The sequence below is a fragment of the Monopterus albus genome, unplaced genomic scaffold (assembly GCF_001952655.1).
Source record: "Monopterus albus unplaced genomic scaffold, M_albus_1.0 scaffold113.1, whole genome shotgun sequence".
Classification (NCBI taxonomy): domain Eukaryota; kingdom Metazoa; phylum Chordata; class Actinopteri; order Synbranchiformes; family Synbranchidae; genus Monopterus; species Monopterus albus.
In genome coordinates, this window is record NW_018127993.1 from 1,277,920 (window position 1) to 1,296,803 (window position 18,884).

The window sequence follows — 18,884 nt, forward strand, 5'->3', positions numbered from 1 at the left end:
TTTTTTTTTCCCCCCCCCCCCCCCCCCCCCTTTTTTTTCTAATTAACAGTGTGCATGTTGTCAGGCTTTGTTTAATAATGCATGATTGCTATCAGTAGCAAAATCCTTTGAATGAAGCACCACTGAATGGAAACACAATAATACCACTGGGGGCTCAGGAAGAATGACAAGATTGTGTGTGTGTATTTTCTATTGTAATAAATGTTCAATGGAAAGAATCAGTGCCACCAAATGTATGAAAGCAAAGGCATAGAGTGCAACGCAAAATGGCCATGTTGAGGATAATATGGGTAATGGCGGTTCTGCCTTGCAGAGATGATTTTTATATGGACTAATAAAAAAAAGGACAGAATAAGTTTATGTAATTACACATGCACATGTTTCATACAAAGAATCTGCAATATTTAGGCTAAATCTATTGTCAGGTAACAATGCAGCTGGCAAACTGCTGCCTTTCTGCCAGGTCTGGCAGGTGGCTTGTCCCCGCTCAGCACATTAGGAAGCAATCTGCAGTGTCATTTTCCTGTAAAAAAAAATTAACACCACAAATCAACACCAAATATAATTGCTTTCATTTTTAGTATAAATCAAGGTTGCAGGGGAGGGTGTTTTAGCTGTGCTTACATTAGCTCCCCCTTCTATTTACTCACACAGCACAGCCTCAGTCTCACTGGCGGTTACACAACATACAGATGGTTTTGTTTGCCGCCATCAGCACGTGTGTGTGTGTGTTGGGGTGTGTGTGGGCATGACGGGCACAGAGAGGGGGAAGGGCAGCTGAGGGCCGTTTGTTGTGTGCTGTTTAATATGTCATTATCGAAGTTCACACGTCATTAATTAACTCAAAGGCTATCGCTTAGCTTTGAAGGGGTAGAAGCGTAAAACAATAACCATGGGAGACAGACAGCTGTACCTGTACCAGCTACTCTGCAGCTTCATCCCCTCACACCCTGCTCAGGGTTTTTCAGTCCACTCAATTCTAATCAAATCCACAGTCACTACAAACACCACTCATGTGAAAATACTGTTTAGTGTGCTCAAATTTATGTATATGTATATGAATTTGTGTTTGCAAAAGTGTGTGTTGGTGGTGTGAGCGGGGGATGAGATTGCCTCAAATTGATTCCCTTCGCCACACGTCCCCCGCTCTTACATTGCCGCTAGCCCCACGGCGTTTGGAGACAGGTAGTCGTGTCTATCTCCCCCCAACACAAATCGAGTGTGGCAGGTGCGCTATCTTCTCGTATTTTCTGCCATTTATAGCCCACAGAAATGAATGAGGGAGAGCCAGAAGCGAGAAAGAGGATGATTGGTAACAGGGAAATGAGGTACTTTGTCATCATCGGGCCTACTGATTGGGCTTAGGGGGGCTTGTTTTTCCTTTTTTCCTTTTTATTGTGTGGCAGTCAAATTTGCAGATAAACAGACCAATAAAATTTCTAGCAAAAGCATTTGTATGTACAGTTGCTGTCGCCTAAACAGATGGTTACTAAAACTGCAGATTCCCAAAATGTCTAGAGATCTGACATTTTGTGTGTTTGATCTCATGGTACATGAAGTATCTGAAATGTCATGATACACAGACTGTGTACTTGTCCATCACCAGCAGCTGAAACAGCAGGATCCTGCAGAAGGATGCAGGCAAACTTGCTAGCATGCTAACCAGCAGTAGGGTAGAGCTCACACACGGTTTAGCTGGAAGCCGTGGTACAAGGCTAAAGACTACCGCAGAGCATCCATCACTAAGGATCAAGCTCTGGCTTAAGCTAATGGATGGCAAGGGAGAGTTGGTGTGCAGCTAATACTAGCTCACTGTATCACATTGATTTTCACAGCCTTGTAGCAGCCCTTTGATAAAGGCAGAAACATGAATGGTAACACCTGGCCACTCTGTCTTATAGATTTTGTTTGTTTGAGCAGGGCTGGATAAAAGAGTGCATGCGATAGAGTGATAAAAATGTGTATATGTGCTGAAGCTAAGCTACTCCATCATTTTACAAGAACACTTAGAACTATTAAAGCCTCTACTAAGGATGAAATGTGGTGTAAGATGCACCAATATGGCTTTAGATGCACTGGTTTATTGAAAGTGCCTCAAAGACAGTTTGTCTTGCATTGTACTTTAAATAATCAAGAAAGTCTCAGGTCTCTAAGTGGTACAATTTACTTGAGCTCCCAGACGAATAACTACAAAATACCTTTCAGCTTTTATGACCATTTTATTTATGTGAAACAGATATCAACTGATTTGAGGAGGATTTGAAATGTACTCTTACTCTGGAGCACATTTAATTGGTATTCACAACAAAACTGTACTAGTTCACCCTTTCATCTGTGTGGTTTCTCCCACTCTTTTATACACGTGCACACAAATTGTGAGGTGACTATTCCATTTAAAGAACTGTCAGAACATACCCTGTGAGCACATCAGCCTCTTCCTATCCTCTGTCAGCTCCTACTGAGGCAGTGTGGGGGTATGTCAGAAATGTGCAGGGATAGATAAAACCCAAGGAGCCAAACAGCTTTGTTTCATTCAGTCCCCCTCTCTCTTTTTCCTCTCGCCTCCTCCCCGCTCCCTCTTCCTATCCCCTCTTTGCCTTGCATAGGCTGTGAATACCCTGCATCTGAGAAATCAGACCAGACTGACTCACAGGGCTCTGTGAGCCAGCACCACTGAGGCTGCCAAAGCATGCCGGTGCCAAGCTGTCCCACCATGCACAGAGCCAGACCCACGCTGCTGCTGCCGCTGCTGTTTGTCCTGGGTCTGCTTCTCCACCTCGCCGACGCGCAAAGTAAGTGGATTGCTGGCTTTCACGTGTTGGATTGGCCATGGGATAGCAAGGTTGGAACTGGTTTCATTACCAGACATATAAACACTTCACGTAGCACAGGTGTAACTACATGAATCTACATGAGACGCACACGGCTGATACACTGGGGTAATATTACCATAAATTCAAATGCAATATTCAATTCACTGAGGTTGACATCACCGGTCTGGAAGCCAAATGTGGTCCAGTATGTGACTTAAACAAGTGAAGTGAAAACCTGATAGTTATAATTCTGAAATTAACATTTCATTCATAAGTTGGATTTTTCAGTGAGAAGTATGAAATGTTATACATTTTTAATGAGAACTATTTTTGTGTTTTACTGTATCTTTGGATGTGTTACTTCATTTTCATGTTCATTCACGTGTTTAAAAAATATCAGCATCCTCTAGAATCTCGTTAAACTCAAAACTGGCTTTTGGCAAGTACCAATTCTAACCTCTACTTCTGTCTCCCGCACACCCACCTATGTTTTACATCTCACAAGACATGTGCTCAAGTCCAAGTACTTTTTTTTTCTGCTGCAAAAAACAATGATGTGAACCAGAAATTCTCAGGCCTCAGCCAAAAATCTCATCGTGAGAAGTTACTGGAATTGAGTTACTTGACACCAGACACCTGCCCACTGATGTGTAATAACAGTTTTCAAACCTCATTGAGCTCCGGTCCTGTACCACAGCATCTCCCCTCTGCCACCCGCTCTTTTTTAAACTAAGATCTATTAATCATTAGCTTCTGGAGTCACAAATGGATGAATAAAAGTTTTATTGCTCCCTTTGCACCGACCAAAATCCTCTCAGTTCAGTTGAATATCTTCGAATGAAGGAATCATTCACTCAAGGTCATATACAACGAAGCCAGGCAAAGCAAAATAGATGGGTGAGATTTTCAACTTTGTGCTTGAGAAATGTTCCCTGCAATCTGCTCAAATGTGTTTTATTTTTCTTCTCTGCCTCCCACCACATATGTCTCACAGCAGGGGAGAGGCAAATGGGGAAATGTATTCTCCGTTTATCCCTCATTTTATGTGCTGCTCCACGATTTATTGACACAATTTAATTAGGGGACTTTCTCAAAATGGCATTAACGGTCAAACATTACCATTGAGTGGGCTCTTTAGGAGCTATCTTCTCAGAAACTCCTATATTCCACAATTTAGCGTCAATTTACATAACATTTTGAAAAAACAAACAAACACTTCTGCCAAAACCTTTTCCTAGACTACTGTCTTGACCGAACTTCCACTCTCACGTCCAGACATTCCACAGCCACATCTGAGAGCAAATATAACTGAGACCTCCACAAGTGCAGTCAACAGCCTCCAATTTTGACACCTCTGTGCTCACCATGCCTCCAACCCCCCAGTGCCTCCCTATAGCCATCTGGCTCTTAGCAGCAGCTGCTACCCTGTACCACCATAGTTAGACAGCTGTGATGGGTCATCATTTCAAAGCCAAAACAAACCTACCATGAGGTAGCCACAGAGGCTGTCTCTTAATGACAGAGGGTGTGTGGGAGTCAGGGAGGTCACAGAAATGAGGTGCGTGTCCTGTCTGCAGTGAAGGTATGAGAGCAAGTGCCTGCTCCTAGCCAGAACCACTTTAGAAAGTACATATTAGCCCTGGGAGTTGTATTCGCTCCATTCTGCTCCTGCAGTGCCTGATCACCTGTGTGCACGTGTTTGTTCCTATTCTTCCCAACTCCCTTCTGTTGTTTTTCTTCCTAATCGCTCTCTTGCCAATTTCCTCCTCATTTTCTATATGAGCTTTTTTCCCCCCTTACTGCCTCTCCGCCTGTGTTTGTCTTCCCCCAACTTCTTCCCTTGCTGTTTGGAAGTGCTACAACCCCCTTTCAGCAACTCAGAAGCTCCTAATTTTCCTCAACTGTGCTGCTGCATATGCATAACCAACCCATAGACTCTGCCCACGAGACTCTCTCCCCATCTGTGGTGTGTACAGAGGACCAAAAAGACCTCCACTCAATTTAGTTTGTTCCAGACCAACCCCTCAGCACTAAAATCCAAACTGAATTTTTGAAGGGAAAGCTGCCCTCTGTTGGTGCTCTGGAACCATTTGTGTGTGAGCTAGCCTCTGGCTGTGGACACGGTGGAGGATATGATGCACGCGAGAGCAGAAAATGGCTGAGTCGGCCTGCTCAACAGATGGCACAGTACTCTGAGCCAGTCCTACTTGCCACCCCACACAGTGGACACCGCAGCCTCCTCTCAGGAAAAACGCCAATCAGGCTCCTTAAACACACATTTTTGTTAATGTGTTAATGGGAGTGCTACCAAATGTGTTGATTCTGCAAATGCTTCCATGGGAAACCTGTATCTAGCTGAGAGGAACATAATGCAGTCAAAACTCATCTTAGAGGATCATGTTTGGTCTTGGTCTGGTTTCACTCTTTGGCCTTCTCTTGGTTGCTCTTTCTGGTTCTCTCCTTCACCCCCCGCCCCCTTCAAATGCAACCCATTTAATTTGTGTGGCAAATTGGGCTTGGCAGTAGCTTGAAAGAGGGTCATAATTGTCCCTGGTGAGCTAAGGGGGCAGAGCATGAGAAGGGATGAGCAGGGAGACAAACAATTCCTCTGTGTCTTCCGCTGAACAGTAATGCAAGGAAGCATTTCACCAGGACAGGGATGAAGCAGAATAAAACTTTGATGTGGGAATGAGCGCTATATTACTTGGCTGGTCATTAACGCAACAGATTGTTTTACGAGCCCAGCGCTGATATGAACCAAAAGAAAACCTGCTGTTAGAAGTTAGCATGTGAACAGGAAGCAACTCCTTAGCTTTCAGCATGTGACTGAGCTACCACATATTCACATCAACCTATAATGACTGAGCTACAAAGGCTGCTGAACTGCAAAAGAGAAAGCTGCCAATGGATTTGAGAATTTATTTTTTCCTTAATGAACAAAGTCATATAAAAATGCAGTTTTAAAAATGATAGACAATAGAAGCTGAGCTGTGTTTGGAGGGAAACCGACTAACAAACACTCGCACGCTTCATAGCTTGCCACACCTCGTGCTGTGTTGGACAATGTCAAACCTTGGGCCCAACAGTGTTTGAGCTGATTCCGTCCATGGTTGGTGGATGGCGTGGTGAGCCTCAGACAGCCAGCACGCTTCTCTTTAACACACCAGTGAGTGCTGACAGACTCCTCCAGCCTCTCTAGCATTAAAATGTTAACATCCAAACCTCACCTCTCTCACTTGTCCTTATTTATTCAGAAGCATGCACACACATCCACAGGCCACTAATGTAGGCACTTTTGAGCCAGAAAATCAAAAATGAACCACATGGGATGAAAACAGCAAATATCTATTGACACAGCACTTTATTCTGAGCCACCGCAGTGGGGGCACGGCAGGTACAAAAAAAATTACTCACATTTTAAGGCAACAGCAACATATAGACTGTCACTTTGTTCAATAATATTACTTTATCTTTTTTTCATATGCTGAATTAAAATTGGACTCCTTCTGCAAAATGCATAGAAACAAGTTACACATCTATGATCCAAGAGCATGTGTTGCTTTATACCGTAAAGACTAATTTGGTTAGCAGAAAAACAGTAACAATCCAGCAGCATCTCCCTATTGGATCTAGCATTTTGTGCCTGGAAAGTAATGATCATAATCACAACCTGTGGTGTTTGCATATCAGGTGATACACATACAGTATAAAGAAAAACATTGGTCTGCTACCAACACATGCAGATGAACGGGCAAGTCTCAAATATATGCAGACACACACACACACACCCCCCTAAACAGAATCACCTTGTAGCAAGTCCAAAAGCTAACAATCCTCTACTCCCAAGATGACATTAGGCTGTGTGTGTTTTATTCATGCCTGACCTAATATGAATTATTGTAAAATAGTGTTGTATTTGCATATGAGCTTCCAGGCTGTACTGGAATTAGCATTTTTACAACAGCTCAAATTAAATCCCTCTGCTTAATTTGCCTGCATGCTAATGTGATTTAAATCAAGTCTATTCCATTCCCTTTTCCACTCATACCCACACAGTGCTAACAGAAACCAGTCAGGGACATGAACATATTAGGTCAAATATATCAGGCGTTAATTCTTCTGTTGTGCATGCTAAAAGTTAAATCTGATAAATTATGTATTTATATGTTAGTGTTGGTGTTAAAATGAATGCCTGCTTAGGGGAAAGAGGAAGATTACTTTACCTGCTCTGTCAGTGGTAGGGGAATGAGTGGGGACTTACCTAAGAGGTTTTATTGCAAAGAGGAATGTGTAAAGCAAATAAGAGAGATGGGTTCATTGCACAGTAAAGTACTTAAAGGCAAGCAAGAAAAGAGAGTTAAGGATGATAGATAAACACCTAGAATATATATGTGCTTCCCTTGTCTTAACCAGCTCAGCAGAGAGTGTTTTTCTTCTGTCCTGTGACAGTGTAAAAGCAGGTAGTCTAGAGATCCTTGTCAGAGAACAACTCACATTGCTGTTGTGTTATTCTCTCCATGATTCACCACCCCAACTTTGTGATTCTTCAGGGAGCTAGCAACTCTCAGACCTATAAGCAACTCCACACACACACACTAAGTCAAGCACATACACTTTTATGAATGCACATTATGTACTATTTAGAGCTGCAGCCTACATACACTTCCTGGTACACATTTAATTAGACACATAAATAAACACAGCTGACATGTTTGTGTATCCACATAAAATGACATTACAGCACAAGTTGAGAACAGAACTCAGTGCTTTGGATCCAACTTTAATTCACCGCAATTCCCTCCGTCTAGCGCCTCGTTCATCATTCTGCCGGACACTGCTGAAGTGGAAATCTCATTGTTGGCTCCACTCGTTCATTTCAAAACATATCTTAGTACAGTGCATCTTTAAAACCAGCATCAACATCAATAGAGAGGAGAGAGTGCGCATCACATTCACACTGCAAATAAAAGTGGTGAAAACACTTTTGGCTGAGGAGTGCCAGCACTTAATTACCATCTAGTTGTTTGGATGAAGACCTTGTGACAAGACTGTGAATCTGAGATAAAACAGTGTTATCAGCGCCATGCAAGACGCTTCTTGCTCGCAGGTTGAGCTAAACAAGTAAGAAGTCATTATCATTTTCTGTGGCTGAAAATGCCTGTACCAACTCCTTGTCAACAATGTGCTGTGCAATTATGTTTAAAGGTTGCATCAGGCCCATTATTAACTCCATGAATGCTGATTTTACTGGCAACTACACCCAAGTGTATTATTTAAGGCCATTAGCCTTATCTATGGATTGTAGCCATTTTGCTGCAAACTTAAAGCACACAATTGCACAAAGCCCAGCAATTTTCACCACACTCCTGACCCTCCCTCTCTTAAGAAAAGCTGATAATCACATACAATATGGAGGTGTTGTACAGGCCCAGATGCAGGTAATTAAAGGCTAGCCCCCAGCTACCAGTGCTAAATCTAATTGCATTTATGTCTCCAAGACACTGACTTGAAAATGGTGGGGCAATACAACAATGTTGTAACATTCAGTTTCAGCGTGGGAGTACTGACAGAATGAAAGCACCATAATCCAAATTGTAAATCCACTGGTGTGGCAGTCAAACTCCCAGAACCCCTTTCTCTAAATCCATATATCTGAATACCGCTACATAAACTGACTGCGTCTATCATACTGTGTAATGACATGGATCTCCTGATGCGTCCTTTGAGTATTTGAGGTGTCAAAAGAAGGCCATGTTAATGCAGCACACCAGACTTAGACTACACACTGACTCTCACAAACACACACTCTCACACAAAGGGCACCACATAGCAAGCCTTTGAAACTGAGATCAGCCAGTGAGCTGAGCACAGTGCCAGCTGTTCTGCATCTGCTGGGCTTAGACTTGGCATGGTTATAGCCTTCCTGGCATATGTGCTAAATCTGATCACCTTTCATACACTACGCCAGTGAACTGTATAACAATGCAGGTGTTTCAGGACATTGCCACAGTGACAGTGCAATTAATAGATTAATGCAGTGGGATCACTGGACCAGTCAGGTCTGAAATACAACAGTGTTCACTGCAGAGATGATGTTTTACTGCAGTGTGCAGTCAGAACAATAAAGACAGAGTACATATAGTATCCTCTACACATGCGGTAAGACAGGAGAGTCATACTAAAACATCGGCAGTCCGCTTTTGTGCACAGTACAAAACAGCTTGATTATAAAAGTGTTTTTGAACAACCTTCCTCAGAATTCATGCAACAACAGTATGTGGGGCTGTGCATGTGTGCTCATGTGGCTAACACCTGGCCCTAGGCCAGAGCTTTGGTCTCACTACAGGGGTCATAAGAATGCGACACATTGCACTGATTTCAGCACAGTACATTTGTGTGCCTGTGGGGTATGTTGAGTTTCTGCAGTGGGGTTAATGGTCTAGACCATTCATCTCCATGGAATGCCTTAGGGCAATCGCTCAGTCCCAGCCAGAAAGCTTACATCCCCACCTTCCTACCTACAACACTCTCTGGCGCTTGATGCCGATTGGGAATCTTTAAGCCCTAAGCTCCCCTTGTCACAGCTGATTTACATTCGGTGGAGTGATGGAGTGTGCTCTAAGTCCGTCTGTGGAGAGCCATCCTTCTCTCACACTACATCTGTCACACTTTTCTGTCACTCCACTCTCTTACTTGCTTGTTTGCTTGCTCACTCATTAACTCACTCTCTTCTGTACTTATTCTTTCACACACACACACACACACACCTACACGCACAGAGCCTTACACTCTCTCTGTCTTTGGCTTCTTTGTGCCATCGAGTCAGTCATGCCATTTGAGGAGCTGAGATTTATTGGGACACACAGTATTAGTGTGGTTTATTAGTTTTGGCATGAGAATGAAATCCTCCATTGAGAGGTGAAAATGCTCTCACGCCACAGCCAGACCCATGGGCTTTTCCAGTTGAAACTGAGCCAAACCCTTGTTTCTAATTGTGCAGTGCTCTAAGTGCTCATCCCATCACACCGTGGAACATGGAGTATGCATTCTCTCGCACACATTAAACAAAAGGTCCATGGGTATTTATGAGGTGCTCATATAGCATCCATCATAGCATCCATGAACAGTCTGTTTCCCCTTAGTGTTAATGCTCCTATGGTGCCATCTTTCATGTCATTCATCATTCTCTCATCAACTAATTAATTACCACACTACTCTCCATCAGTCGAGTCATGATGAAGGATATTTCTAGTTAGGTGTACATAATTAATGGACAACAGAGAGGTAGTGTGACAGTAGAGGGGTCATTTGCCTCAAAAAAATGAAACCTTATCTGGTTTTTCTGCTTTTCTCTGAATCTTTAAGTGAACACACAGTCCAACATATTCCATCGCAAACTTTTAGCCCTCCTAAATTCAGTGTCATTCAGTCCTTATGCAGTCTCCCCACTTTCATTTCTCACTCAATTTGATAGTTAGTACAAAGAACAGATTTTTAAGGTGAAGAGGGGAGAACGCTGGTGATCAGACTCAGTGATATCAGGATTTATGACTACATAGATTTATGAATACCTTCCAAATAAGATTTTCCAACTCTCCCCCTCATGCCCATCAAAGAGTAAAAATAACATGATCAGAAATTCTCTCAGAGATCCTCTGATACCACCTCCGACTCCGTTCCTGCCTCTGCCTAGGTAAGAGATAATTCACACCACATGAACTGTTGTCCCTCATTACATGCTGCACTGTAATTGACTGTGCTTTTCTGAGTTGTGTTACTCAAGGAGACACATCCATGGAAAGGATTAACTTTAGCTTGCCATCAAGTCCCATAGGGACAGTCTATTTTTTTTTTCTTTGCCAAATTATGCCTACACTAGTGGGAGGAGAATGGGAATGCCCAGGAGTCATTACTCAGTTAGCTGGCAGTGAAGTGCTACTGCAAGGCCTCTTTAATGATGGTTAAAGATGAGAGTTAAGGATATGATGCATGTTCTAAGTGTTTGGGTGACTACTGATACTGCAAATTGCTTTCATTGTGCATCAAACACAGACTGGTCTCAATTCATCTCCTTCTCAACTTATTTGCTTCGAAATGCACATTAACAAAAAGATAATGAAAACAAATTCTAATTATTATGATTTAAGAGGTTTATAAATGGCAGTTTAATTTAATTTTTAGCGTACAAAACCCTCCAAACAAATCCATTTTAGTGTGCACAGTTCCACAGAATGATGGGTATACATCTCAGGCATTAAATATAAATATACTGTATATGCCAGCAGTATTAGCATGGTTCACAGGCTTATACTATACATAGACCAGTCAGCCATAACATTATGACCACCTTCCTAATACTGTGTACACAAGTCAGTGCAGCAGTTTGTTGGCACTCGTGTCACTCTGCAGCTCACCATGCACCTTCTGCTTCAGTAGTTATACTATCAGTAATGTGTTTACCATTTAATGAAAAACCTGTACAAAAGGAGTGACTGTGGTCATGAGGACAAGTTGAGATAATTTGTTTGACCGATTTAACATTGTGACGAGATCATCAGCGTTATTTACATCACCTGTCAGTGGTCATAATGTTATGGCTGAAAAGTGTACAACAATAGTTTTGTGTTCTCTATACACAGAGTAACGGACACCTGTTGGTAGACAAGAGATAGACAATATGACATCTATAATAACATATCTAATTCTCTTATTTCCAAAAGGTTCTGCTGACCAGAGGGTGTGAAAAGATTTTACTTCAACAGTTTGCCAAAACTGATCACATTCTGTGACATCAGCCTTAGTAATGTGCTATGAAACAACTTCACATCCAGAGAAGTTCTACACATTTTACAGTACATTTTAAAATATAATACAAGTAAGGTAAAGAGGTCACACTGACCAAAACTCAATGTGTTAAATGCCACAAACATGAAATCTCTGTATATTGTACCATAGATTGAGATTAAGTAATGGGTAGAAAGGGCAGCAAAACATGAAACAAACAGCCTAGATCGCAATTAACTAAAAGAAAGGATGGAGTGACTCTCTAAGGAATTCAAACCAGATGAGGTGATGGGAATGAAGGAAAGCTAATGGAAGCTAAGGGAAATCTAATATGGGTTATGGGGATTTCTTTTGTTTCTTCATTGCTTAGTCACATCTCATTTATTGCTCTGCTCAAAGATCTTTTCCAACAAGTAATCCTTGAGCCTACAAGTTTAATCCTACAGATATGATTAGGTACCTGACATCCTATGACATGATCTCAACCATTTTTAAAGGACCAGAAATTTGGTAATGAAAGTCAAAGGTGAACAGATGAAAGTTACGTCAGTTCAGATTGAATGTCACATTTTGATCTTATTTCAAGTCCCTGAAAAAAAGTCAACCTTTATCTAGAATGTATTAGTCATTCAATTTAACTTCAACAACAAACTTCTATCAAGGCTGGAAGGTAACATTATAAGGCTACACAGACTGAGTGAGCTTTTATTTGTGTGCTTGTCATCTATCATTTGGTGTTTTATTTATCATTATTGAAGCTGGGGCATTATAGGGAAACACTGAGGGAAGAATAATGCATGGGTTATGTTTTGTGTAACAAAAAGTGAGCTGAAAATGCAATCTCATGTTAAAAATCATGCGCCACTGCAACAAACAATGAGGCAATAAGCAGCGAAAATAACCCAAGCCCAGGAAACTTGGTAGTAATCAATTGGTTGCATAGTGACTAAAGTGATTCAAGGATGGAGATGGGAGTCACAATAATAGAAAACAAAAAAGGAAAACAAAATCATGAGAGGGTGGTTCTTATCACAAGATGACTGTTATCGCATGGAAGACAGCCACTTTTGTTTTGCCATGCCTCATTGTGTGGCGTCTTTGAAATCCACAAGGGCCTGTTACACAGCGTTCATTTTGTTTCATCACTTGCACAAAGGCTTGACTGACATTACTGGAGATAGTTTGTTTCAGGTACAATGAGAGTAATTATTCAGGCTGCACTGAGAACAAAGAACTTACCAATGGAAAGTAAATAATATTACTGACAATCATATAATATTGTAGCAAGTATTTGATAACAGCTATACATTCAACAGCAGCTTTTATGATTCATAGCATGACTCTTGCATCATAGCATGACGTTTTGAGCTTTGCTAGTATATAGGCCTATTTATAAATATGACACTTCTTTAGTCAAGGTCGCTGGTGGTAACAGCATTACAACAAAGGAAAACATTTGGGTTTGAATCAGTCAAAGTCAAACTGGCTAAACAGCAGCACTAAAACTTGAAGACCATTCAAACTACTCCTGTGTCCCCAGAAACAAAGAACTGCAGGACAGAGGTAGGTTTTTCTGCCTTATGCCATCATTCCACTGGCACTGGGAACCGTCCCGGACTCAGGCTGGCTGGCCGGCTACTGGCACATGCTTCCTTGCCTCAATACACCTTTGTGTCACTACTGCACAACGCGAGTGTAGCTGTTGCAGAGTACGTCATGGTGCCGCCAGCGGCATGACCAGAATGGACATCAATAGTATACACACCACAGAGCAAACATAGATTCAAAACATCAGTTGTACTGGCTTCCTTTTATTTCTACATAATGCACTGCTATCGCCGCCTCATTTTTTTTTTTTTTTAAAGGAAGGCAGTTGTCCTTCTTTGGCTGAGACACTTCCTGTTGCTCAAGTGTTGTCTCTGGCAAACAGAATGAGGTGACATAGAAGGGTGTTTGGGAGCAGAGTAGCTCGCTCTGGGATGCTTCTGAGCAGGGCTAGGTTTTACGTTTTCAGCACAGTTTGCCATCGGTCCGTTCCTGAGACAACTGAAACATGCAAACCCTGGTATGGTACAGTTCCCCATGGCAGTGGAATGACAGCATTAGACATATCTTGCTCTTTTTATTCTTCTGTAATGTCTTCAGTTACAGTGAAGCCAGTGTTCATCACCTGGCTGTAGCATTCCCTTGGGCATGCATTCAGAAAAGCATGCTCCTGCTTACTGCAGTCCGACTACCGTCCCAGCTGCCCCTGTTTTGTTCTTACACAGGGCTTCCCAGGCAGCAGTCATTGCTATACAGCTGTACAGGATCTGGAAATATTGATTAGGTGATAATTAAATTGTCCACCCCAGCTTGATATGGATTAATAATTGCCTGCTAATGCCCTCCTGACATTTTGCTGTAACGACTCAAACCTGTTTGCAGCAGTACGCCGATAATTATCACTCTTGGTATTCTTCATTTTGTCCCTAATGAGACCAATCAGAGTTGGCTCGACTTTTGCCTAAGAATTAGAAAGTGAAAGGGAGTGAGAAAGAAGGATAGATTTTCTCTTGGGACCCATTATTCAATGTTTGGGCCTTATTACAGAGATACCGTCTTGTCTTGCAGAAGCATCTCTTTCCTTACATCGCTCACTAAGGTTAAACGGTGTTGTTCCAGATCACATAAATAGGACACTGTTGGACCAAACAACAGCACCACTAGGTGCACTAGAAATACTGACATGAGAAGGAAGCATGGGCATTGTGCCACATCACTGCTTTGACTTCCTCGCCATCTGTGATTTTTCCTCCTCTGGCATTCTCACATAGGCCTTTCATGCACTTTTCCCCTTTGTCCCTGTTTGTTAAGTTTAATTTGGTTATTTATTTGGGCCTCACCTCCCAGTGTTTCATTATAGTGGACACTACAGATAGGGCTTCACCCAGGGCAGGGGCAGATAAAAAAGATAGGACAAAAGATGATAAATGTCCCAAGTGGGGACCAGAATGCAATCTGGCCACCATGATGCCGAGATGCTCTAATGGCTTCCCAGCAAGGAAGGGGGAAGGCACTGTCGAGATGGCAGCGTGATAAATGGTGCCAGGATGGCTTTAAGGACTGTAGGCAAGACATGGAAAAAGAAGAGAGTCATGGAAGGTGGAAGAAAAAAACAAAACAAAAACAAAGATGGCTGCAAAAAGGAATCTAATTAATCTGGACTTGGTTTCTCCTCCTGACAAATTCAGTGCAAAGAAGAGCAGGAAGGGAAACTGTTTTCTAGAGACATGTTCAGCCCCCCCTTTCACTTCCTGCTATTCCACTTTCCTCCCAGGTTGAAAAGGCAAAAGGACGTGTAGCTTCTGACAATGTTGCTGCACCTGTGGAATGATTAATGATGGCGGACTTGCCTTACATGCTGCCGAGTGAAAATGTTTGCTACAAAAACACACCAAGGAGAACGCTACTGCTACGTACTGGCTCATTACACAAATGGTGGCTTCAGAGTTCTTATTATTGTTTCTCAATAATAACATGCACCACATTCGACATGAGTCGTGTTTCACATTTATAATAATATAGTTATACTAACTTAATATTATTACTATACAAAGTGGACAGGAAAGAGCATGAAAGAAGAAGAAAATAAGAATGAGCGGACAAAACCAAATCAGTGCCAATATCTATGTTTAAGTGATGAAAGGACACTTTACATCCTTATCTGATCTTATATTTGAATTTACCAATGTTATGATCCAGATAAATGAAATTTTAATCCAACATAAAGAACTTATTTGATACTATGGGCTCATTGTTGTGACAAACTACCTATTCATCAGTTTGACCCTCTTCAAGTTAAATAAAAAATAATTTTAAAAAAAGATCTGTGCTCATTTTATGTGCTTAACTCCACTAGCTTTCCTAGAATATTTATGAAGTTAACAATTATGCCAAGTCACTGTGCTGGCTTACCATTTAACCTTTAATCTATGTGGGAAAACAGATGAAGTCATTACTTACTGAGGACCATTGTACCTTGTGGCATTTTGCGACAATGTCATTGGATTTTTACTTTCTCCCCCTTTTCATTTCACTACCTCACATTAAAAGCTAATACCCCCAGCCATTATTCATAGCGGTGCTGTTAGAATAACCCAGATAATGTGAAAAGAGATAAAATAGAGACCTTTATACTTTTATAGGGAAATTTCTCTTCAAGTTGATTTCTGCACTAAATCTCAGACCTGCCATTGAACAACATTCACAAATGCACCAGCACATTTTTGACAATTAAACCTATTGTCTGTACAGTATTTCTTTTGGCTTTTTACATACTTTTCTATATACCTACACAAGAAACACACATTCACTTGCTTTGTGGACTGGACCCCATTACTGCTGGCAAACATTTACACTTGAGGCCTGCGCCTCTGTGTACCCTCTCACTCTGTGAATTGAGGTTCAGTTTGGCCAAGGGTGAAAATGACTAACAAGAGAAGCGTAACCAACCACATCAGTCCAAAGGCTACATCTCCAATCCCCAACGGTCTCATACCCTTCTTTATCACTTTGCCTCTGGGAAAACGTGACAATATTCCATTAAAGTAGCAATTCAAATAGCCATCTGTGGTTCCTTTACTTGCTTTGATAGATTCCCAGCCAACTCCAACAAAGTAACGTATTTCACTGTCCTCTAATGTGAGCTCATATTTACAAGGCTGAAGCAACTGTATTTACTCTAATCACCTTACAAAAGCAGGACCTCTATAGAAAATACAAAATGTAAAAAGGTTTTGCGACCAGCTGCGTGATACTATGGTACTTTTTTTTGTAAGAGGTTGTTGAATACAATTAAGATGGATGCACCTTAAAACTGGCTCAAAAGCAGCATCAAGTAACACCCACACACTGTAAACTAAGCATGTACACACAGTCACCTTCTTTATACTCCTGCTCATCTCCTGATGAATCATCCCCACACTCATCAAAAAAAAGTCTTTCAAGAGTGATCTCAAGTGCTTCATTTTACTGGATTATTTTAATTACTTCCCCTGAGGGCTGCTGTTTTTTTTTTGTTTTTTTTTGATCCTAGGGTGACATTGCACTGTTTGCTTCTCAGTGAAAACACCCATCCGGCAGCATGACCCTGATACCAACCACCCTTATTTGTTTCCCATCTGCAGCTCTTCAAAGACGAGCTGAACCGTTTTCTTCAGGGGTTTGCAATTAAGAATTAAAAGACCTCAACTTAGATTTTTATTGCATCTAGTTGGAGACATATTAATGTGTAGCTGACAAAACCAACCCACTAATACACAGCTCATGTGTTTTCATGCAGTATGGCATGTCACTCAATTAATTTAGAACAAACTAATAAAAAAAAATGTAATAAAAAGACAAACTGTAAGAATAGTCATCTAAATGTAACTAATTGGGACTATTATGTCACTTTGACTTATTTCAAATCCAGCATCTTAGAGGCATTTTTTTTTTAACTCTGAAAGGTCACACTGGTCCTTGAATGACTGTTTGTTGTACCTCCCCTGCATAATCTTTGTCCTGCCAATACGATTTTGGTTTGAAGACAGCCATGACGATGGCTGCTTGCAGAGAGACTTCTCTTTGTTGGGTTTCATGTGTCCAGCATTAGTAGAAATACCCCCTGAACCTTAGAGTGTGAGAGCTGGAACACTGTGTTATTTGGATGTAGACATGGAAAATTTTGAATTTAAGGCCTATTTATTTTTCCCAGAAATCTTGGTTTAGGAGTAGCCTGGTTTGCTGGACTTTGGAACGTTTGCAGGACATTTGAGCTTCTGAAAGGAAGCCAGTTGTCATCTAGCAAGACTGCTGGAGTATGAGCTAGTTTCCCTGTAAGCGCCGGAGAAAACACAGTTATAGGAATGTGTCACTTCTTATGGCCTGACAACTGGCATCCATCGGAAATGGCTTGGCACTACTGTTTAATGTCAAATCCCTGGAATGATTTACTACATAATCCATCTCTGCTCCCATGAGACAAATATGAGGCAAGCTTTGCTCTCAACCACTGAGCGGAAAAGACAATTAAGTTTGTTATAAAGAAACAGGCAAAGACAAGAATACTGTAACTCTCCCCTGAAAAGAGCCAGCTGAATATGTTGCTTATTTGATTTTCTATTCCAGTTTTCTTGTCTGTATCTTTTGATTTCTGCTACACGTAATGAAAGCCAACACCTTTGGAGATTGTCATCTGCCTGTGCTGTCATGGCAATATTTTCATATCAGCCACGCATAAAATGCACATCATGTGTGGCAGAAGCACCACAGTCATGTCCTCTTCTATCTACATGTCGTCACATTGTCAGGAAGCTCATATGGCCAAAGTCTGTTTATCAATTTTTGCCATTTTTCACATCTTTTCAAGTCTGTGCAGCCCCTGCATGATAACTATTGGCCATTTTGCTGCAGCACTGCCATTTAATGAATCGTTCCATTGCCTAGTGGATAACAGAATGAACGAATGGCTTTCTGTGTTAGTGGCTGGGACTTTTTGCAAATAGACTGCCCTGACTACCAAACAGAGTAAGCCTGCACAATTAGAATTACTTATCTGTGTTCTTTCTTTTATCCAGACACTGGAGGAAAAACAAACAAGACAAACAAATCCAAATTTCATACTTCTTGCTTGACTGTTCTTTTCCTCAAATGGTCACACACAAATTGGCTCCAGATTTGTGTATTTATCCACAAATGAACAAGTAAAGAATGAGGGGAGATGAAAATAAAGTCTCATTGAAAGTAAAGCCTCTGTATCATTTTGCCTCTGCATCAGACAGTCTAAGGCCAGATGTGCAGAATTTCAGATGGTCTGGTGTTTTCACCTCGTTTTCTCTAGGATTTATTTATTTTTTCTCTCTCTCAGGTAGATGGTCCCACACCAACAGTAGCGCAACTCAACATTTAAATGTTCCCTTCTGTTTAGTTTCCACTGTAAGGGAAGGTAGGCTTTCATGTGCCTGATTTGCCACACCAGCGATTCATTTCCAGCTTTTAAAGCGTTGTGGGCCATTTGAACAAATCTGTTTGAGTGGGCCGTTTTATTAAGTGACAAACTAGATCCCTCCGCCTCACTAATGTGTCCTGTGGGAGACAGGAGCAGCCTATGTGTGTGTTTGTTTGGTAGAGAGAGACAAAAAGTGAGAGAGGTGGAGAGAGCACAAGTTTTCATCTGAAAACATTGTAATGTGCTACAAAAGGGCCAATTGCTGATGCAACTGTCGCTGCACAGCTGAAAGGTGTTTGTCTTTATGAATGTACAGT

General features: G+C 41.5%; 1 protein-coding gene across 1 annotated transcript in view; it reads left to right on the forward strand.

Annotated features, from left to right (window-relative positions):
* The window catches only part of LOC109966549 (receptor-type tyrosine-protein phosphatase delta), a 322,783-nt gene that overhangs the window by 230,616 nt on the left and 73,283 nt on the right, over nucleotides 1-18,884 (forward strand). The window contains 1 exon segment of the mRNA XM_020611458.1: nucleotides 2,607-2,792. Coding sequence (XP_020467114.1) covers nucleotides 2,690-2,792 — 103 coding nt within the window. The 5' untranslated portion in view covers nucleotides 2,607-2,689.